A 26,335-nucleotide genomic window follows, 5' to 3' on the forward strand; every position below is an offset into this window, starting at 1 on the left:
ACACGCTCAAATGACCTATTCTGTTGTTTAGCTGTGAGGACATTCTGGTCCTACACAGGGCACTTAAAACATATATGTATTTTTGAGAGTCAGTGGAACTTGACCTGTCGTGTCATTGCAAGACATGAAAATCACAGGAAGGGAAATGACACAAAGCAGCATGTCTTACCGTTGGTACGTGTCATTTCACTGCATATATTCTCATTTCACGATGTGCTAAGATGCATGACGTAGTGTCACGTCGTGTCGTTAGAAGACAAGAACAAGTCTTGCGACGTAATAATGCAATCGATGTTCTACGAGGACAAGATGAGCCATGTCACCACCAGACTTGTCATGCCATGTAATTTCATGTCGTTACGACGACCGGCATGCGGCCCCATTAGGGCAAATGTCTCAGGCCAGGTGGTCTTGGCGGGGAAACAAACACATACGACAACCCAGCCCGTGTTATTAACATGTTTTTCTCCAGCGTGCTCCACAGAGCTACAAATTCAGCATGAGTTGTTTTTTTTGGGGTTTTTTTGCAGGAAGTCTTTTGGTGTTTACTGATCCAAATGCAAAGTCTGTCTGTAGGTCCCCCTGGTATGTTTCAGTTTCCGAATTAGCATTCTGAGGTGCATTCGTCCTTACAACAACCGTAGGAGGAATATCCAAAGCCTCGAGGTGTCAGAGAAATAGAGAGATGGGCCCGATAAAGTGAAAGGCGCCCTCTCCCTCTGTCTCTTTTATTCTGGCAGTAATAATCTGCTGTGTGCAGGTAGCGGACGGACGGCTTGATAATGCAAAAGAGAGCTGTGTTGCGTTATCTCCGGTGTCTTGGACCTTACGCAGGCTGTGCGGGAGGATGAGCGACGGAGATGGGAGACCGTGGGGGAGGGGAGGCGAGAGCAATGATAGAGATGGAGATGAGGAGGAAGAGGAAGGGGAAGAAGCAGTAATAGAGACAGAAACGGGGAGACAGATGGAGAAGGACTGAATTAGAACAAGAGAGAGACGGGAAGCCAGCGAGCGTGGTTTGACAGGCAGCGTCGCGCAGGAGGAGGCCAAGTTCAGCACCGGCTCAAACAAGCCCAACGTGTTCACTGTGGGATATTGTGGCACAGTAAAATATTCAAATTGAAATGAAGTCCCTGCTTCTCCGCTGCGCAGCTGTGGATTACAATAATAATATCCCAAATGCATTCATTTGCATTCGGCACTGCATTCAGACAGGTTTTTGTTGGTGTGACTGAGACGAGATTTTAAACGGCAAACACGACGTCACGGCATCACGGATGATCTTTATATCATGACGTTTAATCGCTACTCACGGTTGCACCGAATGTTGCTCTTTTCTTATAAGAGTTGACCGAATTCTAAAGAGTTATGTGTAAAGGTGTGATAACTCCACACACACTGTACCTCACCTCTCCAAAGTGTTTCAGCGTCTTTCAGCTCAGTTGTTTTGGTTTTCTAAACATACCGGGGGGGGGGGGGGGTTTCGGTTCACTCTTTTTCTCGTTTTTCCAGCTCAAAACAAGCCCTGTTTAGTCACTTCTGTGCTCCAATATCCAGCAGCACATGGTTGACAGATATTTCTGCGGCTGGCTGGTGAACATAGTGGAACGTTTAGCTGCTAAGGAACCAGATATTTCCCTTACAGGAATTTGTAAAAAACCAAGAAGAGTGAGTGAAGAGGGTTGAGTATTGTGCTTAGATGTGCCAGCAACTCAAATAAATGCTAATATTATCTTTAGCTGTGTTTTCTAGGTGTGTAAATGAGCAGTTTGCTGACAATAGCTGCTTTGTTGACAGCTTCTTTTGCTGCCCCCTTGTGGCCAAAAAGTCAAGTTAAAAAAATAAAAAAAAAAATAAGAAGCATTATTTACTTGCCTCATACACTGACATTTGATTGTTAACTATCTTAATAATGCCACATAAAATCCATATGAACTTGCTGGAAATAATGACTGTTTACTTTTTAGATAAATATATCTATTAACTTTTAGATGAAGGTGTATAAAACATATACACAAGGTAATAAAAGTAAAAAAAAGTTTAAAAAAAATGCAGATATGAAGTTACGCAGTCGAGAACCTGTCTTGAAACTGATTAACAGTTAAAAAAAAAATCTAGTAGCAGCAAATGTTTGTTTACCGGATACATGAGCTTACTTTTTAAAGGATAAACAAGCACCTTAATTGATTAATCAATTATGCATCCACCACTGTGCAAGCCTTGCTCATTACCGCTGACTTGACAGCTTTCTACAATACCTGTGTGCCCAGGCAGGAAGCTACAGATTTATTCTGAATCAACCGGGTGGAATTTCTGAATTGTTGCATTGTTCCTGAAAAATGGCCCTTTGGCTCATCTTCCCGAGATTTAATTCAACCGGTAAGATGTTTGCAGTCTTTCGTAGCAGGCTTGGCTTCAAGAAAGATTTCTATAACCAACTGTGATTCACACATCTTCCTCCTCGTCCCTCGTGTAGCTCCTCTCTCTCGCTCTCTCTTTTTATTTTTTTCCCCCCTCCCAAATCCTCTGAAAGATGCGTCCTGCTGGGAGAGGCGTCCTGCTGGGAGTAATATGGTCTGTTGCATTAGTAACGACGAGAAGAGGGAGGCAGATTGAATCAGAGGCACCTCACAACAACAAACTAAACACGTGTACTGTACACAAACAGCCCTAAAGGACTCCTGCAGTGACCTCTCTGAGGTATTTCGAGAGACTGCAGGAAGATGGAGCGATAAGCCGGCTGCTATGAAACACTCGTGTTTTACTCTGTCGTGGTGATTTTTCAGCTGGGGAGAAAAACGGCATATTTTCATCAATGGGGCCAAATATTGATATTGGCATGTATGCTGGCAGGGGGTTGTGAAGCTCACGACAATTTAGCCGCTGGTTTACAGCGAGAGCAGTAGGCTGCAGTGGAGTTTATGACATCAGCATGTCGACAGTGTTTTTGTAATTACTGTTAGAAAGGGGCAGATGAAAGGTCTGCCACTTATGTTTGACTTGACAGTGGGGCTGCGACGGTGTGAGTTTTTCACAAGCGTCAACCAGCAGCGGCGTCACCCGTTGGTTCGTGAGCATATGTATCCATATTTGGGCGAGCTAGGGGGTCTGACTCGATCTGATCGGAGACCCGGCGATACGACGTCCTGCCCACCGATAGCTGTAGCCTGACTGCACCACAGGCCTGTCAATCAAACAGACACGCTCCCCAAAACACGGCTTTTTGAGGCTTATTTTATAATTAATGACAGGATTATTTCAAAATGGACAGCCAGAACACTAATCTGGATGAGTGAATTTAACAAATGATATGCAGAAAACAATTTTATGAGCGAAGTTGAATGGGAGTCTATGGAGCCGGAGGCTTTTTGGAGCCAACCTCTAGTGGCGCTCGATAGTATTGCAGTTTAAGCCACTTCCGCATCGGCCTAATTTTTTTAGAGCCGGAAGTTACGAACATTTTTATATACAGGCTCAGAAAATATCACGGTACGGCGGAATCACTGCATATGAAATTTTGTTATTATTGTTATTATTATTATTATCGACCACATTGTTTGAAGTGCCATCAGAGGTACTTTTAATGGTGATCAAAAAGTTGACAGTTTACTGGCGGTGCGGAACAGCTGAGCCTGAACTGTCTGTACATTCAACTCACACACATGTAACCTCCTCAGAGACACTCTGCATCCACATTTTTTGCGAACCTGATAAAAGTCCTCGACGACAACCTCACGTTCATTTTGAAGACATCCGAAGTTATCCCACGCGGTTTTTAATCGCTCTTTCAGGGACCGCGGATGGTGATATAATCAGTTTTTGTTTTCTCCACGGGCATCTGTGTTTGCATTTTTATTTATTTTTTTATTGGGAGTAAGCACTTGTGCACAGTGTGATAACCATCAATTTTAATACCACGGTGGCTGTGATACCGATATACTGCCCTGCTTGGCAGTTTAGGGATTGTCTCCTTATTTGGACAATTTGCAAGCGAACTAAATGAGTATAGTAACTAACTGATGGAGAGTACTTAATCCCTCTGATGTTCAGTGTTAATACTAAAATTAACAAAGACACCCACTTTGTTGCCTCGCCACCTCTGTGTTTCCAGGATTTTGAAAGGTCAGAGTACTTGACACATACCTGAGAACTATTTATCACACCTGACGTGGTGAAAAGACTCCACCGTTAATGTCGATGTAATTCTCAGCCCCGCAGCACCTTCTGTGCATCGACTATTTCCCAACTTCACGTTAGTTTTACATTCAGTGCGCGCCGCTTTGTGATTGTCATAACTTTTCCTTGTATATCATACATTTGGTGTATTTACTGTGGGAACTTCAATAAGCTTGGGGAGAGCCATAATGTTATCAGTAATATACACACAAGGCATATCCCCTCCTCGGCTGCGAGCGCAGCACAATGGTCAGGCCGTTATCTCTAATTAAGAAGTTGACTGAGGCATGAAGATTAGTCGGGCACAGAAAGAGCAGAGTGTCCGACGTGATCAGCATTACAGATTGATGCAGGGCACTCTGGGAAATGGGAGTTATCAAACGGAGCAGGAGGCTCAAGTCTCAGCGGTCGGACACCTTTGTATTTCTTTCTTTGTGTCGGCGCGCTTTTACTTTCAGTATATGAGAGCATTTGCCCTCAAGTCAGGGCAGAGAAGAAAACAAAAAGGACAAAATAAAACAGGAGGCAGCAACAGCGACACAAAAACATAAAAGAATACGTCTACCACCCGGCTATAGAAAGCTTTGAGCTAAATGCTAATATCAGCATTCCAACATGCAATGATAATTCGGGTTAAATGCTATCTTTAGCATGAAACACGAAGTGCCGCCGAAGCTGTTGGCAGAAACGCAAAGGGATCGCACAAATTCTGAAAATGCATTCTGATGTTTGAATTTTTTTTTTTTTATGCATTTAAGCATTTCAATCTGAAACCAGAAATGTCAGGCAGATGGTATCATTGAATAAGAAGTGGGTTAAATCATCAGGATTCATCCACTCTGGATCATAAGTGTGTGTAAACTGCCATTTCTTGCCAATGCGTACAATGTTTGGGGAGAGTTTGACCTTGTTAACATGTCCGTATGGAGTTTTTTTTTTTTTTATATGCTACCATTTCTATCATTTCTGTTTTATAATACAGTTTTTACACATTCAGTTTCATGTGTTACTTACCTAAAGAACCTAGGTGGGTTTTGGGGGGTTTAGTCAGTGCCGGGAGAGGAACCTTTGTGATTATTCTCACTAACTTGCAAAGGCATCTCAATGTCATATGCAGAAGTTTGTTTGGATGGTTGGGTGAGCAACCATCCGAGCGTGTCGTATCGGAGATTTGTAGTCTCGTCATAAACCACTCAAAGTTTGTCTGTTTCACTAGGATAAAAGTGATTTCCCAACCCTAGACATGACTGTAACATTTGCTGAGTGTTACCAGTAGTTTTGTTAGGGTTAGACTTAGAGTTCAATTAAACTGGTGTTTTGATTAAAGGTCAGGGTTAAAGTTTTGGGCAGGAAATAAAGCTGGGATAGTCTTGGTACAGTAAGGGTTGGTAAGGTCAGTTGAGTCCCCTTAAAAAAAAAAAAGGGTTCGTAACCTGTAATCAAAGGGTTGGTCATTCAGTGCTCACACTTATGTTCAAAAAAGCATGAATACTTTTATAACTATTGCACTTCAAAGTGAGATGAATAACGTGGTTGATCTGTCCGCAGGGCCGTCCGCTGTTCCTGCAGTCGTCCAGAAACGTGTCAGTCAATATCGTCAACAGCAACAACCAGCTGCTCACGCAGCTCGTAACAGGTAAGACTCAGCAGGACACACTCGCACCGCTTTCATTCAGCTTATCGATGTTTCCGTCAGGTGAAAAAAACATCAATTCTGACATCAGTCATGACACAAATTTGTGTTATTAGTCTGGTAACAGTTTGCGTACGAAAAAGCGAGTACTCGGGCAAGATTTTACATTTTATATTTATTGTCACTGGAAAAAAAAAAACATCATGAAGTTTGATTAAATCTCCAACTCAGTATCTCCCAACAGTTGTTTTTTTTGGTTGTAGTTTCTGCTCCTATTTCCTAAATAGTTCAGCCATTTACATTTTGTTTCATTTTAAGAGTTTTTTTTATTACGTCAGATTAGTTAAAAACTATCCTTTATAGCAAATGTCAGAGAAAAGTAAGGTCTGTGCAGCATTTGATGGCTTATTTGTCATTTTGCTACTTATTAGAGTTGACCTTTTCCAACACAGACTCAGATTAGAAACCATTGCTATAAACTGCCAGAAGACATTATTATTTCCACCATTATACATGAATATATCATGAATTGTTTCCTTTGTTCCCTTTAAGTCTTCCAGCAGAGGCCTCAATCAACCCAACATGACTCTGTGATTGAACTTTTTTTCTTCACAATTCCCCATTCTTCACCTGTCACACTCTAATAGAGTTGACAGTCTTTGGCGAATGGAAATCACTTTGTGCAAACATGCACAGGAAGTGTCTCTGGCGTGAAAAAGTGCACCGACATTTGCCTTCTGGGTCTGCAGAGGAGGGAGACGAAAGTCTGCTCCGATGTTTTTCTCGTGGATGACTAAGCGGCGTTCATGTACGTCCCAGATGGAGAGTGACAGAATCAATTAAGCGCGCGTCAATCAGTCACCCTCGGCGCGGAGCGTTTTCTGCTGCCGCATGAGACAAAGCAATTTGAGTCGGAGAGAGTTGTCTACATTTGCTTGTTTGTTGTGACACTAGTCACAGTTTTGGGAACTTGCATCTGAGTGTTTTCTCAAGTTTTTCCCGCAGACTTTGAGGGAAATGTGTTTTTTTTTTTTTTTTTTTTTACACTAATGGTTGGGTGCTCCGCAACTGTAAGACCAAATGAGCAACCATGGGCTCGATGGATAAGAAACAAATACTTCAATATTTATTGTATTTTGAAAAACAATAAGTAGGATTAAAAAAATTAAAAAAAATCAGCAAACAAATTACTTCTGCCTGATATATATATATATATATATATATATATATAAAGAAATGTCTTACTTTGACAAGAATTTACCGACACTGATGGTATTGAATCAGTTCTACAACTTTTCAACTGCAACTCTACCAAATTGGATGAAACAGAAATACAGCACAACAACGCTACATCAATTTTAATCAAAGTAGTATGAAACCGCCTCTTCATTGAATCTGCCACACTCGGCAAACTTTGAATAATGGCTGCAGGTCGTGTTTTAATAATGGATACAGCCTGGTCCTGGTAGAGTGACCTCCAAGGCTGACAACCTGTGGTCAGCATACTGTAAAATGAAATCGAGATCAAAGGACAAAAATGAATTACCATGTGACACTGGCATAACTTAGACAAAGGCAAAAGAAGGAACGGAGTTTATTCTAAAAGATGATGACGAGGTCATTTAAACTACAGCAATTATGGAAAACATGCCAAAAAAAAACCACCTGTACCTCAGACTTGAAATGCTGCTCTGATGGTACCTGTTGGATTCAGAACAGTCGGTCACAACATACAGTATTCTGGAATAGGAGAGTTTTTAGTATTTCAACATAAAATATTCAATTCAATTCAAATACAGACGTGTGAAGAAATATTCCCATCCTGTGCCTGTAAACGGGATGTATTACTGCCTCGAAGTTTACAACCTGTCGCTTTCACACTGCACTGTAGTACGAGACAACATCACACCTGCTGGCCCATTAACAGTGCACTCTTTTTAGAACACTGTAAAAGTATAATAATCCTCTTTGATTGTCTCCTCTTACACTTAAACAAACCGTGTCTCATTTTTAAACCAAAAATTATTATATAGTTTAAGGGGTTCGCTTTCATTCAGTAAAGATCCAAGTTATTTATTTATTTTTATTTTTTTTAATTTTTGCTTAAGTCAGCAAGTCATGCCGGACACCTCTTAAGGTGTCCGGCATTTACCACTTGGACGCATTTTTAAGTTTTCAAATTCTGAAGTAATTCAGTAAGAAATGGGCCTCAGCTCCGGTCGCTCCTCTTTGATGTCTCCCCTCTTTCTGTGTTTGGTTCAGGATCCAGTGGATTTAAAGCACGAGGCAAGATGTTTGAAGTCAAATCCACCTCTGGGAAGCTCCTCTTCTCCGCCGACGAGCAGGAGGTGGTGGTGGGTGCGGAGCGGCTCCGAGTGATGGGTGAGTGAACAGATGACACGTTCAGCAGCTCTGTTTGTTTGTTAATGATCCGGAGAGTGAAATCAATAGCGGCGGATGTTTGAAGTGTTGTAAATGAGGTCATTTTGTTTGATCCACTATGTTAGTTTCCCCAAAGATACAAAGATATCTGTTGCCGTGGTTCTTGTTTGGTGGTGGTTGGTTGAGATGTTGGCGTCAAGGAGTTCAATTCTTGTAGAACTCATTTTTGGAAGTGAAGAGCTTTAACTTTGGATTTTTAACAATATATCGGACACGAATTCACAATAAATACGACATCAAAATGACACCTTTGTCCAAAGACCGCTAAATTCACATTAATGGACCAACAAGTCCTGATACCTAAACGAAAGAAGGTTATTTGCCAAAATGATGCCCAGCGACAGGCATACCGGATCTCCGTCGTCATGGTAATAGTAATAAATACATGGTTAATGTTGTGAAGCGATTGCAGTTTTTTTTAGGTTTAAGGCATCACATTACTCAGTTTGGTTTTGGAAAATATCATGGTTTGGGTTCCCAAATAAGTTTCGTAAGTCTACTTGCGTACGAAATCCAAATTGAGTCAACCTTGACTTTTGTTGTTGTTGTTGTTGTTGTTTTTATGTTTGTGGACTGCTGGGTGAAAGTCCTGTGTTTGATCTCTCCAACCATCCCTGACTTCATCCCTACATGAACTTTGTTCCCCTACTATACTGCGTCAGCTGACTTCCTCGTTTGTTCGGTCATAATTACTACAACCACTGGAGGTCTGCGTCGGCATCGGTCGGTTGCAAAGATTACATACGGTGGTGTTTCAGGGGAGGATGGTCCGAATATATCAGAGGCTTTTTCTTTGATTGTCCGACAAGTACCGAATTTTTTCACCATCTCACCGTTGCTACATCGTAATGTGCAAACACAAACACACACACACACACACACACACATTTCTCTAACTGAGCTGATGTGTCAACCTGACATACAATAAATGCAAAGTAGAATAATGTGATGCTTATATTAGCATCATGAGCAGTCGGTAGGGAGGAGAGAGGGGCTCAGATCTGTGCTGCGTGTATGAGAGGAGTAAGATGACAACTAGCATGGGAGGATGAAACGTTTTGTTTTTTTTAAGCTTTTTTTTCAGAGCTAGAAAATTCAAGCTCGGTAAGGAGAATGATGGTGGGAAGCTCATATTTGCCAACGGGACTCTGGGGGGAGAAGGTGACATGAAGTCCTTTCAGACAAATGAGGTTTGTTCTCATGACGGGAGATAAGAAGTGACAGAGTTGCTCCGAAAGCGGCGGCCGGTCGGCCTGCGAGCGACGGCACTGCGACAAATGATTTCCTGTGAGAGCAGAGGGGTGTAACTGTGGGTAGTGGAGGAAATATTACTCAGAAAACATGAATACGGGCACAAGCCAAGAATCTGCATAAAATCAAAGCCGCAACGGAGAAGATCATCCTGTTTTCTGAAGCGTAATCTGCCCACAGGAGGTGAAAGATTTGAGCTCGATGTTGACTTTCATCGAGTAATATCATAAGGCTGCGGCGTTAACTTCGATGGAAATTCTCCAATCTGACATAAAAGGCCAGCCTGAGGGTTATTACTCAGCTGTTTTTCAAGATACCTTATTTCTAGACGTCTATAAACGGGAATCTTGTGCTGACTGTGAATGGAGATTTTTGGAGGTCATATTTGCAACTTGGAAAGCGGAATGCATGATATGCATTTTGCATTAAAGTTAACTTATAAAGTTAATTGCTAGCAAAACCATCAACCGACTAACGGGTAGTTATCCGCTCGGAGCGAACCGGGAGGTTGTGTTGTCTTCGGGTATTCCAATGTTTCTCCAGCATCATTGATGACTTTGCAGGATTCTGGCTAGAAAACATTAGCGGGTTGTTCGTGGGCTTCTGTTTCACATCCATGGGCGGAGCACTTTCGTCTTTAAGCGCTGCTGAAGTTCATAATCAGCTGTTTATACCGAATTTCCCCACTGTGTGATTAATAAAGTCAAAATCTAATCTGTTGTTCTAACAGGGGAGTCCCTAATTTTGGAATGCACCCATCAGCGTGGTGTGCCTGTAGTGTTTGTTTTCAGCAACTTGTTTCGATTCGCTGAGGTGGAGATCAGAGACATGATTTTTGCAATTTTCAAGCAGGAAGCAGGAGAACAGAGGGACATGCTTTTGTCCAATTTTTTTTGGACAAATAGACGGAGCAAATGTTTCGCCTTTTCAAGCCCATTTTGAGCACCTTGCGTGTGTTGTTTCATTGTTACACTTGCACTAAGTGTGACCACTTGAGCTCCCGGAATTGTTTTCAGTGATGACATAGGTCTCGTTGCATAAGGGTAGTTTCTGCCAGCTTTGTTCCATTTAAAAAAAAAAAATCAAAAGTAAGACCATCATGAGGGACATCAAAGACGTTTTTCACCATATATATTGTTAAAGTTTTGCTTTTATTTTTCCCTTGATGGTGAGAAAAATCATAATAGATGTGAGTTTGATGGATATTATACATCATATTGTTCCAACTTTTTATTAAAGCTGTATAATGTTTGCGCTGTAATACTCAAGCGTGTTTTATGGGCACATGATCCTGTCAAATGGAAATATTCTCAATGTTTTGTGCATCATAAAGCCTCTGTGTCGGCGAGGCTTAATGTTTTCAGGTTGTTCTCCCGTCTCATTCTTATGAACGTGAATATATCAGGAACCCCTTGAGGGAATTTCATCAAATGTGACACAAGCATTCACCTGGATTTAAACATGAAGTGATTCGATTTGCAAAGATCACTGTGACTTTGCAAAACATGTTTGTGTACATAACTCAGGAATTCTCACACTATTTATGACCAGATTTAACAAAAATGTCTCGTAGGATCAAGCGATGGAGTGATGACATCTAATATCCAAAAAGGTCAAGTGTCAACTTCACTGTGACATCAAAATGTTCTGCAAAAAAACACTTTTCTGGCCGTTATTCAACACCTTAACTCAGGAACAGAAGGGGGAGATTGTGACAATATTTCACATTTGGTCAGATACCGATTTGGTGACACTAATCCGGGGTGTCCACCTTGAAACCGTGGTGACTGCATAGAGCCATCTGTGCTGTTGGGTTGAAGATTTGTGTGAAGAATCTAGGTTTGTAGCTTCTTTTTAGCAGCATCTATATTTGAGGCATTGTTTTTTTTGTGGAGGCGACAGCTTTGTGTTCCATCATAAGCAGCTTTGTTGGCCAAATGCCTTTAAAATCTTCATTATGCATATTATAGAGGGTCTGAACAGACATGGATTTAAATTGCAACCTGACAGGTTGAAGGAGGCTTTCAACCGCAAGTTGATAATTATAGTTTTATGCACTTAAGTTTTTAATTAGGACTGATTGACACACAAGTAGGTCAGGGAAGTTCTGAGTTTTGCGGGAAACGTCCGTCTCATCCACATATGACCACCTCTATTTCCTATATTAAGAGATATTTGTGAAGCTGTCAGTGGACAGAGTTCCTGCTGCACCGACTGCATGTTCTGATTCTCCTTATACTTAATACAACCCAAAGAGAGCAGTTTGTTTTGTCTACGTCCATGTAACTTGTAAACTTGTAAAGTTATGGGGAAATTATACTGAACAGAATATGATACCATATGAACTTGAAACATGATTCCAGTGGAGGCAGAGAAAGGCTTCCAAATATGACGATATAATTTTTTTTTTTTAATTAAAAAAAATAAAAAAAATTGTTTTGTCCAGACAGAGAAAAAAATATTCCAAATAAATTAAAGAAATCAGCCGACCATGCTGCACAAGGACAGAGTTAATCATCACTTATTTCTGTTATTTCATGCATACACTCACTCACACAGCGTGCTGTGAGCATAATTAAGATATAAAAAATACAGAATCTGACAGATAAAGACGCACACTTCTGAAGTTATAATGTCTTTGATTCGCAGTTCAGCTTCTTTCTTGCGTCCTTTTCCTTCATTCCCCTACTAATTATTTATTTCTTTAATTTCTTCCTTCCCTATCTCCTACTTATAAATCCTTCTCCATTATATTTCCATCTGCCATCATTCACCGTCACTCATCCATCCGCCCACCCAATCAACCCGTCCATTCAATTTCATTAATAGATAAACAGATATGTGAAGTGTCTCTCTTTTGACTGGGCCACACTTACGAGTTAAGAACTCCAATGGCTTCACTATCTCTCTCTCTCTCTCTCTCTCTCTAAAACACATCTTTTCGAGCCCTCTGTGTGAGCAATTCTTCTTCTTCCTCATCTACATTCATTTAAATCCATGCCATGCTCTCATTGAGTCAGAGTTCGTTACTGTCACCCACCTCAGCAAAGTGCTCCTCTTGACGAAGGGAGGCAGGGGGACGAGTGAGGATAGGTGGCGCCGTGAGCTGTTCCACAGATCAGCAAATTTGTTTAAATTTGTCTGTACTCTTCGGATATTCACCTGTCAGTGCTTATTTCAACTCAACATCAAACCTTTATAGCCATAAAACACTGTTTGCAGAATTAACTGCTGTGATCACTGGAGCACGACCCTCACACAGGCTCTTCTGGTGATGAGTAAGCGAGTCTGAACAGCTATTAGAGCAAAGCTAAAACTACCAAGGGTTCATCCTCTGGGGACCGAGTGCCCATGATTACATCCAGACTTTCATTAGAGGTGTAAGATTTGAGGCGCGATCAAAAAGTTCTGAGACTCCTCCTGTTGCGCGTGAACGGAGCGCAGTACAGTGATGCACATTGAGCAGGAGGAAGCAATATGTTTCAAGAGGCAGTATACCAAGTTGCATCACTTGATCAACATCGGCACCTGAGTTATTCAACTTTTTGTGAGCACTGGTAGGGGGCTATTTGCGATTTCACTGTGGACCTATAACTTGAGAGAGCACAAATAAAAAAAAAAAAATGTTGTGGGACAGAAAGAAGTCACTGAGGTTCAAACTTGAGATTGCATTTCTGCTGCGCTGACTGCATGTTCGAATTATCTTTATAATTAACACAAAACAAAGAGAAACAGGTTGTGCCATCCACGACAGAAGAAAGAAAAAAAAAAAAAATCTGCGGAATTCACTCTTTTAACGACACTTCGGTCCGTTGCTGTGGCAACACAAAAAAACAGTTAAATTGGGAGTAAGTGCAGGGAGAGTCAGAGCAGAAACACAGAGGCAGAGAGTGCCCATGATTTGTCAATTACGCCTTTTATCTCCACAGCCGTTGGATGAGACCGCTCAGGGCGACGAGGCTAATCAAACACCCTGGCAACCGCTGCCTCAGCAGACAGAGCCGGCCCTTTGACTTCCCAAAAGACTTGCTAAAAGTCTCTACGTGTAGCACCTGGGTGTGTTTCATGTCTCTTATTATTTCATTGTCACTTTTCTTCACGTGTGTTTGTCCTTAAAGTTTGGTGATTTGTCTAATCTCTAATAACTGCTATAGGTTTTTAAAGGTTTTCAACACGGTTGCTATTAAAATTCCAGAATTTCAGTTGTGATATTGTACTTAATGTAATTGGGCCAAAAACCTGTACAAGAATTTGGCCTTAGTCAAAAACAAGCATGAAAAATACAGTATATATTATTAATGTTAGAGTCAAAAGCCGTGATTTTAGGGCCAGTTTTCGGTACATCACATTTCACGCGACAAAAAATGATATCGCCAGTGCTGTAAAACTATTGCAGTACACAGTCCTGAATACTGTAGGGGTGTTTTGTCTTTATATGCATTCAGTAACAGGCCTGAAAATGACCAATGTTTTTCAGACGAGCACAAATCCCTTTCAGCGATGTCAATAAGAACTCGTCGCATCGATGCAACAGTGGAAATAGCATGTTGTTTTCTGCGGGAAAATGTTTGTGGCACTCGGGATGGTGTTTCCCATTCTGTCTCTTTCCGACAATCAAAGCCGGTAACTCGGCACCGGCTTCTTGACCAAGAAAACAGAAACCAAAAGAGGTTTACTTGCATAAACTCAACCAGAGGCGGCAGATCAGAAAACACCTCGCGTGAACTGTTTTTGAGTTGTCTCAGTTTGTCGTTTGTCCATTACAAAAGATTTAAGAAATAATAATCGTTTCGAGTTCGTCTTTGCATGTGGTTATATAGTGTCCAATGCACACGAGTCCAGCAGCTGCCGTAGACGTGCCGCTGTCTGCTCTCTCGTTCCTCTGACGTACGAAGGCGCCCGAGGAGGATTATAAAGCTGCCACGTGTCATTACCAAGCCCATCGTTTCTTCCCCACCGATAAAATACATAATTATCTCCTGCGTGTGGCTTTAACTGGCCCGACCGAGGTCATTGGAAATCCATGATCGTGCTATCAGTGGTCTCTGCAGCTATTTACAGTCCGGTCAGACACGGCGACCGGCCTTCCGGCAGACTGACGGTAAATGGGAACACACACAGGTGGGATCTGGTCATAGGATCATTGTTAAGATACTGTAATGGGGTTTGTTTCAGGTCACTGAGGCTGCAAAAAAAAAAGCTTTGTTTCTTGGGAGACTCCACAAAGAGCCACAACACACAGCATTACAGACTTATCACATTCAATTCAGTCTTTTTTTTTTTTAAGTAATATTGCTAGATATGGTGTTTCAAAAATGGTTTCATGAATTGAGCTTTGAATGACTTTAAAATGTCAGGGAGTGTGGGATAAATGGGAGCTGGGGCTGCATATTAAACATACTGAAGTTTTGATCCTAATATTTCCCCTATTTTCTTTTCAATAGCCAACAGCCAAACAATGTTTTTTGTTATTTGTTGTCACAGTAATAGTTTGAACGCACGGTTCTTTGAGTTTAGAAAATCAAAAGATGCAAATTTAAATATTTCCAGCTAATTGTGTGATGTGCTCTATGCTTATTATCATGGGAAATTATTATACAGTACAACATAAGGCTATTTCATCATTCAACTTTCTATATTATGAAAACAAAACTGCATTTCTAGCTAGCCATTGCATCGTTTTGAACATAAAAAGGCATCATATTCTCACTTTGATGGACAAGGCGTCAAAAGTTCTTGATTTTAATAATTTTTTTAAGCAAAAAGTTGTGACGTGCTCAAGGAAAAGTCAGAAGCACAGCAACTGTAGCATGAGATTAAAGAAAATAAATACTTTTGAACTCATCCATCCTCAATCCTGAGGTGGCTTTGTCAAAGAATGTAAATCTTTCATTAAAAAAAAAAAAAAAACAGCGTCGAGAAATTCCCACCCTCCTGTAAACTGCTGCCAAGTCTCGTCGATGTGAATGAAATACAAAATGTGAAAGGCAGCAGCCTTTTACTGGAGCAGAGGTTTCGAAGTCATTGGGTCAGCTGATATTCCCTCAACATGTTTCCCTGCGAGCTGCACCCACTCAGACTCGCCTTCGAATCCAACTCCACTTCCAAAATAAGCACTGCTCACTCATGCGATGTGTGCCTACTGTTTCCCCCCTCAGAGGAAAAGTTCAGAGCAGCGGACTGTACTGATAAATACAGTATACAGCTTACAGCGGAGAGAGTGGACGAGGCCGGGGATATTTCAACTTTCACAGGCAGAGAGCCCAGAGGGAGGAACACGGGAGTCACCTTGGTGCTCAGGATCAGAGTCCTGTTAACATCTGCTCAGACACAGCAGCAGTGTTTTAGCTTCTTTGTAATATCCCCTGCTCATTTTTAACGTTAGCGTCAATCACACTGTAGTGGAGCTGCCGCTGATCCTCAGTCATGTTTTTCTGCTGTCACACAAAGGAATAAAACTGAGGTAATTTGTCAGCTTTTAATCTTGGTAGTTTTCAGGCAACCCAGTATTGGAACATTCTGCCAAATCTAACTGCTGACAATAAGCGCGCATGGATACACAAATACAGTGTGGTTACGGTTAGGGAAGTTCATTGTTGTGGCAATACACTATGTTATGGTTAAGGTTATGATTAGTGAAAGATTGTGTTCCACCTCAATACACAAAGGACTCCGGACCGATACCTGGACTTGGAAACTGTCAATGCTTCTTTCAAAACCGATTTTATAAAATTATTTTTAAGAAACAGAAAATTACAACACTACAAACTCTGTTAATTTGTTTTGGTTTACACGCTGTTTTGAGGGATAGAGTGGAACCCATGTGGTTCCCCGTAGCTACCATTAACAGATAAACATCTCGCATGATGGCACACAATTCAAGACAGGTATGTGGCCCAAAATTTGTTTGAAAAGAGTGAAGTAAGGCATTCTGATTAAACATTTACCTAAATTGAGTTTATCTAGCAAAAGTTTTAAGATGAAAACGTGCTGGCGTGGGTGTAGCCTCGGTATCAAAATTTGGTACCAAATGACAAGGTTTTTTTGTTGAGCCCAGAAAAGTATCAAAGCTTGGTACACAGCCCGACATTCACGCTGAACTAGATTATGAAGTGTGGAGTCTGTCACTATTGGGAGAATTTATAGCAACACTGAGCTGTGTTTATGTGGTGCTATTAAACCATGAATCCAAATATACTTGCTTGAGCATCATCGCCTGGCAACTCCCAACAGGTTAGGACACCTCTGAAACACTTTTTCATTTATTTCCAGACGTAATTAGAGAAGATGCTGCCATGGCATTTTCCAGTGTCTCCAGAGATACATAGGAGTGATTCTGAAATTTAAAAAAAACTTGGTCAGATGCTTTTACACCTTATCCTTGAAGCATGCGTCTCTAGTTTTGATGAGATAGAACTGACGTCCTACTACCAGACACTAATTTTGAATTTGTGTCTCACCACATGCTTTGAGCCAAAGAGGACATTTTCATTAATTAACAAACAACACGGTTTTTGCTTTGAAGAGAAAAGGTTGTTTTTGCAGCCCTCCTGTATCTGCCACTGCAAATAAGTTGTAAGTTAATGTTATTTAAGACACCCTGGCAGTAATTTTCTTGTGCCGTCTGACAGGATGAAACAGTGAGTGTAATTACAAACCTTTAGGTGAGAAACTAATTGGCCTGGGTTGGGGAATTAAACCGCGGATTGTCAAAGTTGACTGTAAATGTGTTCCAAATACACAGAAACCCTTCCGTGGAAACTCAATCTCTTGTAATCCTTCCATAATTTTCCAGCTTCTCACCTCAAGATTATTTTCAAGCTTTTCTTTCCTTACATGCAAACACACTCACACTCACTTCCTGTTACCATCAATGTAATAACAACATGTAAATAGCATCCAGAAGGCCCCAGAAAGCAACATTACCTATCTTTTTTCTTTCCTTTTTTGTTGTAATTATAATTAAACACCTTTCATTACCCTCAATTATGTCCCGCTGACTCCGAAGTCGGAGCTGATTCAATGTGTAGCCTCCGGGAGGGGGAAGAAAGGTGAGAAGCAAAAAACGTAATTGGAAAGAATGTCTTTACCCACCTGCTTCCTCCATACGAGAAGTGTTATCAACAGTCGGTCTGCTTTGATGCACTCGCTAAGTAATAACCACTCCACATTATGGTGCTCGGTCTCTTTCATATTCTACAGAGGCAAATCAAGGATGACCGCGTGATCACAGAAAAAGCATCGTGAAAGAACCTTTTTCTTTTTTTTTTTTTGTCTGCGTTTAAATATGAAACCTCTTGCTGTGGAGACTTCATCTTCTCCGGTGAGATCAGAGTCAGACAGCTCTTTGCGGAGAATCACGATCACTGATAGCTCCACGTCGAGATTACGCCGTGGGATGTTACATATGTAGAGATCAAAATCACTCCTTGTAAACTAATTTTTGGAAAATATCAAAGCTTCACGCTGAGATACATGTCAGATGTTTTTTGAAGTCAAAAGGGCAGTTGTTATGGATCTCTATTTTTAAGTGTTTTTTTTAGTTTTTTTAAATAAACCTAATTGTAGGTCACGCCCATCAAAAAAAAGGAAGAAAATTAAAACCACAGCCATTAAAATCCCTGTTATTTCACTTGTATCCATAAACCACAAGTCTGTATGTACTGTACTATAAAATCAAACAATTCACGTCTCTCTAAATAAAGCAGCAATTTGACATAGCTAAAACCTTCAAGGCAAAACTGCAAATGTTTCTAATTAACTTTATTTGGTGAGCTAAGTTAATAATTCATCGGGCATTTAGGCAAGTTCTTCAAGTAGCTAATGAACTAACTTTCTCAACTTCATTGCAACGGGAGACCACCACACCCCAACAGCGAGTTCACAGATTCAACAAACACAGAAGTAAAATGTTCGAGAAAAAAAAAATCATAACCCCCTCTGATGACGATCTGCTAGAAAGTAGGATCACAGTTGAAGTTTCGATCTTTTTTAAAACAATGCCAAACTTGTGATACTTTTACAGCCTCTTTGTATAATGTAACACTTCAGACTGAGAAAGTAGAATAAAATAATATGAAATATTAATTCAAGGACTCTGGGGAGAAAGAAAGAAGTGTGTGTGTGTGTGTGTGTGTGTGTGTGTGTGTGTGTGTGTGTGTGTGTGTGTGTGTGTGTGTGTGTGTGTGTGTGTGTGTGCGCGCGTTATCCTAAAAGGTTAAACATGTATTTTTCACTGTTGTGATTTTATGAACTGCTCTCGAAGTGCAGAAGGTCTCTAGCTAAGCATGTTGTGTTGCACAGTTCATTTAGATTCACTCTCACTTGGTTTTCGATGTGAAGCTCCGAGCTTCTTTTTCCTGTTTGTCAGGTTGACAGCGCTTCCTTAGCGTCAAAACTGAACAAGTTTTAAAAACCTAATATTCTTTCGTTTTTTGTTTTTTTTTGTCTCTTAATATCATTTTATATAATTTATTACTTAAATATCAGTAGTCTATTCCAGGCTTTTTCCATTTACTTTAGATGACTTTGCATTAAGTTGCGGCCAAAAATGCAGCCTTTAAGACCGGACGTGTGTGTGTGTGTGTGTGTGTGTGTGTGTGTGTGTGTGTGTGTGTGTGTGTGTGAGAGAGCGTTTTGGATGATACCATCACCCTTGTAGCCATCCAAGTCTGCAGACGGAGCAACGAGACTGTACACACTGCAAAGTCTGTCACTGAGTGCGTGAGTGAATATGAAATTACACCATTAGTCAGCCGAATGCCGTGACTTTCTGCTTCATATCGAAAGCTCTCGTTTCAAATTAAAAACCGTAATCATTTTGTCCTCTACAACCCAATCTTAAACTCATAAGAAAATTGAGAGCAAATTAATATTTACTGGGGCCAAGTTTGTGAACTATGTGGGTGAATAGTGTTTCACTGACCTCTTCGAACTCGCCAGTTCTGAACATCACTGATGGAGTCCAGAACCTTCATTTGTGCAGTCATCCGGGTCAAAAACTGCAGAAACTAAATCTAACAAGAAGTCTGACAAAGAAAACTCTTCATAAAAACATCCATACTTCAGGGAGACTGACAGGGGAAAGGTCAATTAATTGGAAAGCTTTAAAAGACGAGGACCTAACAAACAAAACCATCTCTAGCTCCGTTCCTCTACAGCTCAGCTCTGGGATTATTTTAACCACACCTTTGACCTCAACTTTCTCTCCTTCTGGCTCTGATTTATTCTCCGTCATTACCGAAACAAGTCTGACCTTCAGCAGCTGTGAGTAAAGCTCTTCCACAGCTTCCACCGGACTCTTGATCACACGGTCATGACCAAAAAGGGCTCGGACATCAGCTGCCCTCTGCACTCTCGCTCCGGGAGGTCTGACCCGCTCTGCCTCGGCTGCTTCGTAATGAGGGAAGTCAGTTTGTGTTTCGATATTTTCCTCCCGGCTACTCGGAGGCAGCTGGTATTATTCTGTGTCTGTCTTCGCCCTGTGGACCCTCAGTAGCCCGAAGCTAACCTTGCATCAGCATTTTGGCTCCAGGGTCGCCTCGAACGTTGCGAAGCCTCTCTTGAAATATTTGCCGTTGGGAAAGTGCCTTTTCTCAAGACTGCCTGCGAGGACTTCTAATGCATTTCCTTCTTTATATGATGGGCCATATTTCAGTGAAGACGGGCAGGGAAGCTGGGAAAATCACATGCTGCACAGATCACAGGACAATTTTGAACCCAGGAAGTTGTCCCAAGCCAATTGAGCCCCTCTAAGAAAAGGGCCTTTTTCTGCCCTGAATTGTGCCTCCCAGAAGCAATCCTCCTTTGCTGTATGCTTCCGCATGGTGGGGTTTGGTAATTCTTTGATAATAGTGCCATTATGCCTCCTGAGTTCTGTACGAAAATCATACTTTTTCAAAACCTTACTTTAAGAAACGCAACGGTTTTCTTTGACATTTATCAAGAGGGCCCCGAATCCTCAAATATTGTCTAAACACAAGCAGCCACACAAGATTTTTGCCTCAATGAGTTCAAGTATAAAATTGGCAAAATTAAGATTGATATCGGTCCAATCAAAGAAAATGTCGAGGCTGCATCTGAGCTGGCATTCAATGCCGGATTTTGCTACTTGCCCTTTATGATAAACTCTTGTCGTACTTAAAAAGTATTACATTACAATGTTCCTTCCTGGTTCTTACAAGTTCTACCATGCTGACGTTTACTGACAGCGCGGGTCAGGATAAAGGTTCAGATCAGGACCTGCTAGTCTGGCCTGGAAGCCTGAGACAGAGCTCTACCTGGGAGCCTAATCTCAGTGGATTATATTCCCTATGAACCTTGAACATTGGCTTTATGAGGTATTTATTATTTTTCTTGCACCTGCATTGAACATATTTCAATTCACAAAAGCAGCTTTTGTCTCTTTGGCTTTCTATCTACTGTATGCATCAATGCGTGCATGTAGCAGCATAGCTGACCTTTATAAAAGACAGCTGTGAGACATCAAAATGTAATCAGTGCTCTAAAAATAATGCAGTTCGGACACCAGTGACGCTAGTGGGATGAAGAATTTCACCTTTCCACATGGCAAGCGAGACACTTAGCTGCAGCTTTTTAGCTCGGCAGCATAATACCACTTCCCACTGTTTACATCTGTGCAAAAATAATTCCCCAAACCCACCAACAAGCCCCAGCTCACAGGAGGAAATCAGATTTCACCAGTCGAAGTTAAAATGTTCAAGGATCAGTTAATGCTAGGATCTACGTTTTTTTTTTTAGGTATTGCATTGTATTAAAAGTCCTATCTTTAGCACGTCTGACAATACCAATGAAGTTTCATTATAATGTGCAGTGACGCGGTGTTTAAACTGTTTGGTTTCAGTGCAACACGAAGTTAAAGATATTGGCGTGTGGTAAAACTCTACTACCAGTTCGACTCTTGAGGAAATATCTATCTTCTCACAAAGCTACCTGGATGATCTTTGTCTTTATGTCCAACTGAACCTCTCCCAGTCTCGGTCGTATATCCGCCCCGGCGGCTTCAGGTTGCGACTTTTATTTCCAGCCCTCCTTCCCTCCGGAGTGGACACCGTTAAGCCGTAATAAGACCATAAAAGACGCTCCAGAGTTACTGCGCTGGGCCACGTCACAGCAGGGAATTTATTCAACGGGGAGACATAGGCGGCCCACGCTTTATGGTTTTATCTGGAGTGAATTCTAAATGTGCTGGAGTGTGAGTGGCCGATGCATTCTTGTCAGCTGACCACATTAAGGAGATGATGAAGAAGCGACTGCAGCTTCTACTGATCTGCGACTGCATAAGGTTTCAAGTAGGCCAATAACAATGAGTGGCAAAGACAAAAACTAAAATGCAGCCGTAATCCCCATGTGCAGGATGGTGTTAACTTTATTTCGTCTGAATTGATAAAAGGAACATTATCTGGAGAAAGGAGGTGCATTCTCGACTTTGACAGTATAGGCCTGTTTGCAAGCTTTCAGAGCTTTCAACTAGGCTCACCCAGAATTTAGAGCTGTCAACGGTATTTTTCTTTATTTGCTGGAGCTCTCATTGCCACCTCCTTCTTGGCAGCAACATTGACTGAGGCTATTTAGAGTTGACGACTACGTCAAACTGAGAGAACAAGAAAGACTTCTCAGAGATAAAAGAGAAAAACCTCAACGCAGTTTATATTTTGAGGAACATCTTATTAACCTCTTAACATTCCTGTAAAATTTGCTTCAAACTCCATATCAAGGCATATCCAAAGTAAACTGAAAGCTGTTGTTGAACTATTTGTATCATGGGTTTTGTACTTTGAAAGGTTTGAAGTCTGATGTTTTTTTCCCCCCAACAGTCAATCACTGTAGGTGCTACTGGCACACTGAAATATTAATTTGCAAATAGATGCCTGCAGATGGCTTTAGCTGCTACGTATTACTTGAAAAACACCATGGGACCGCAGTATGAAGTGTTACCTTGTCCAGGTGCAAATTAGATAACAATACCACAGAAAAGGAATAATTTACACATTTGTTTCTCAGGGCATGTGTAGGTGTTTCCAAACAAAGGCTTTTTTTAGACTGTTTTTGAAGGTAAAAAACGATTCCACTATTGTTGAATGCTTAAACATGACTTAAATTATGGGTGGTAATGCAAGGTCTTCCATATTGTCTCTATCCTGACGATGCATCTCCAAATTCATGAGGTCACAACAATAGTGTGTTTTCAGCAATTTGATTTTGTGAGTTTAGATGGCTCAATTCACTTAAGACAAAGATAATTTGTCTTGAAGTCTAAAAAAAAAATCACTTAGAGTTTCTTAATGGAGTTCATGTTACCTGGAAAATTCAACATTGCCAAATTTGAAAATGCAGTAATTTCCGAGAGCAGTGACAAAATGCTACTTTACACTGAAGAAAAGTACCAATGGAGCCTGCATCTCTTCTCACTTCTCTATTCCACTTTTTTGTAGTTCTAACCACAACTACAACTACAAAATGTGAAACTTGAACTCTGCCTTTGAAGCTCGTCAGTCATCGGGGTCACAGTCTATCTAAGTGTTGTCGCTAGGCAACTGGACTTGAGCTTGTTGACGGCGTTTCATCTACATCTGAAGGACAAGTCACACTCATTTAAGCAATGTACGCATTTTGGCCGGAGATGATGATGGTTTGAAAGAGGCCATCGATGCGGCCTTTAGATCACTCCCCAGGCACCTTATCAACCCATTCAGACCCACATGATGATCAATCACACCACGAGGGTCAACGGCTCACATGTCAGTACAACAACACTCAAGGTTAATGACTCCACTCGAGGTGGAAAGCTTGGGTCTCCCTACCAGTCAGTTCAAACCGAAGAAGCCTTCCATATGAAACGTCTTCAAGAACCCCAAGCAAGTCCAGTTGCATTTCGATACCATTTGTTGGACCTGATCCAAAGAATATCCGTGGAAAACATACCCCCAACATAATGCACATGAATTTAAAAAAAAAAAAAAAAAAAAAAAAAAAAAAAGTTTAAAGTCCAGTGACTACCATCGCTCAGCCAGGACAAATACACCAGAGGACAATCAAACCTGATCCTTATTTGGCGTAACAGTACCGGCCAGCAAAAGTGTAATGTGCTAAGACTAGTTACAGAAATAACTTAATATCAATCAAACCTGACAGACGATACACACGCAGAATATAATACATTCCCGACCAATGAACCAATATCTGAAAATCAAAGTCAGAAAAGTAGCAAATCTTTTACGTAGGCTACTTATTCCTTAAGATATTTTCTCCTGTCATTAATGTGATGTAACGTGATCAGACCGGATACGTTTGCTTGGATACATTCGGATCCACTCAGGCCCTACCCTACCCACCCTCTGTAATTCGGACCCATTCTGACCTGGGTTCCTGGTCAGTTCATTGCAGCTTATTGGCTCTGTGAAATAAGGCATAAGTGCACTTAAATGAGAAATGCCTCCTTCGCGCATGTTCGGTTGCAGGTTGTGTGTTCGTGTACCTCACACCTGGCTGACTGCAGGGTTCGAGGACTTCTCCCACAGCCTTGTTTCGTGGCTGACATAAATCCAGTCACGGTGGCAGATTAGACTGTGAGTGCGGCGGAGGGAAGTCCGCCCTCTCCTCGCTCTCGGCTCCGGGCCGTCTGCGGCTGATCAACAAGGCGCAGTGGAAAGTCCTGGCGAAGCCGTTCGCGACGACCACAGCTGGCGTTGTTTGTCTTCCAAAGGCAGTTATATGTCAGCGACAGGCATCCTATAGGCAGTAGAGGAGTGTAATGCGCTCTCTGTCTTTACAATCCGCCCCCCCTCCCCCTCCCCAACACGTAATGGGCCATCTGTGTGAAAGAGGAGGCGAGCGCAGTTAGTGCTAATATACTCATAACAGCTAGCGTGGAAGCATAACCGGTAGCCATGATGCCGTTCTTTCATTACAGACGGCGGAGTTCGCTCGAAGGTGACTTTCACAGCCATCTCAGATCCGTTCACGTGTTGAAGCGGAAGAAGAGAGAATATCGAGGGAGGAGTTTTTGATGTTGCTCTTGTTGAATCGGCTCTTTTAAAAGTTTTTTTTTTATTATTGCAGTGATGTGATGTTTTTGCATACTTATATCATTTCTCTTGTTCGGTGACATATTAATATCTGGTGTGTTTGCACCAGATTTGAACTGGAGTGATAACCGAGAAACCGGAACAAATTTCCATTTAACACCTTGTATCAGTGGCTCTCAACTGGTGGAGACATTAAGATTTATTTTTCACAAAATGCACTGTTAATAATGGTAAATAAACAACAACAAAAACTGCAACTATAGGGCAAAAAAACTCAGGCAGATTTACCTTGAACTACAGGCAAATATTATTTTCAACAGCTTATGCTCCTCAACTTTCATGAATCTTGTCAAACTTCACCAGCAAGTTGATATTTTTTGTCTTTTAGTGGTCCCTTAATTTCAAATGTAGGACATAATCAGTTTAAAATCTTAATTTGTCTGATTCTTTGATTTATGACCATCAGAATTTGTAGCATTCCTCTCAGCCTGCACTTTGTGCTGCTGAGTGTTAGTATGCCGAATGTAGCACGCCAACACACTGACCTCAGATGTAGCATGACAGTTAAGCATAGCAAACACTACACCTGCTCAGTTTAAACGCGTTAGCGCTGACATTGTCAGCATGTAAGCAGTAATCTCCAAGAACCAGGATGGCTGTAAACTCCTCCACATGTACCAGAGAGAGGGATGGGGCTCCCATCCGGACTCAGACCCGGTTACGCTGCGGTGTCTTTTCTGGAGGGGAGGCCTGTAAAACAAAGCTCGAACTGATTCATTAAATTGTAGTCAAGTCAGTCATTTTGTATCTCTTTGTTTTCTTTTGTCTTTCTTTTTTGTCTGTCTTTTTCTTTTCGTCATAAAGATTTCAGTAACGTTCTTGTTTGTGAGGTCAAATCGTATTAAGTAATTACACCTCTGGCCCCGATCCTGAGGTTGAGAAACTCTGACTGAGGCCGTCGCATTTCTTCCCTTCGCCCTCCGCTTGTTTCACAGGTTGGTCTTGAACAGCTGCAGAGTGGCTGATTAATGCTCACGCAACAAAGCAAACATGAACACGACAAACACGAGTCGTCCCACCTACACAGCGTGTTCTCACTGTCAGGGTGGATCTTCTTTTTTTGTTCTTGTTGTGTAAATACTCTGCTACTTGTCATTTGCCCGAGCGCTGCCCTCATTTGTGTTTGCGTCTGCCATATGGGTTTTTCATTATCATTATAACAGGCTCCGATTGAATTGAAGGGGGGGGTTTTAATTAAACGAAGGAGAATTGTGACTGGACAGAGGCCTATTTTTGGAAACGTGCAACGTTTTGTTCTGTTTGGGTAGTTTTTGGTTGCCTTTGCATTTAAGAATACATTTGCGTACTGCATGATCTGCTGTATTGATTTATTCTTTCATTTATTATCAGGGAAGAGGGACAAGAAATACCAGACTGATAAAAGTAAAACTGTGAAATTATCATTGTGTTTGACCCCATTTGGCGCCGGTGATTCATCCTGTACTTTACTTATCGGGGTTTGAGTTTCAGGCTGGAAACCCTCGGCACAACAGTGAGCTGTGGCGCAATTTTTCAGTGGCCACATTAAAAATTATTGGTTCTCCAGTGACCCAAATAGAATTTTTCACTCCACATTGTATAGTTGAACTTTTCGGTACCGGTTACTTTTTCTGGATTTTGCTTTCCACTGCTGTTCCACTGCTTAATGTTGCTGGTCGTCATGGCAACACCACATAAAAAATACGGTGACGTCATTTTCAACGTGACTCACATACTCGCTGCATCC

General features: G+C 41.4%; 1 protein-coding gene across 4 annotated transcripts in view; it reads left to right on the forward strand.

The window, feature by feature from the left end:
* sgcd (sarcoglycan, delta (dystrophin-associated glycoprotein)) overlaps positions 1-26,335 on the forward strand; it is a 241,637-nt gene that overhangs the window by 157,516 nt on the left and 57,786 nt on the right. For all 4 annotated transcript variants that reach the window (XM_069145968.1, XM_069145969.1, XM_069145967.1 and 1 more), the window contains 2 exons: positions 5,725-5,812; positions 8,072-8,191. In XM_069145968.1, the coding sequence (XP_069002069.1) occupies positions 5,725-5,812; positions 8,072-8,191 (208 nt within the window). The remainder of the gene's footprint in view (positions 1-5,724; positions 5,813-8,071; positions 8,192-26,335) is intronic.

Source organism: Embiotoca jacksoni, unplaced genomic scaffold (assembly GCF_022577435.1).
Source record: "Embiotoca jacksoni isolate LCO1_2020_lvr unplaced genomic scaffold, fEmbJac1.0.p SCAF_13, whole genome shotgun sequence".
Lineage (NCBI taxonomy): Eukaryota > Metazoa > Chordata > Actinopteri > Embiotocidae > Embiotoca > Embiotoca jacksoni.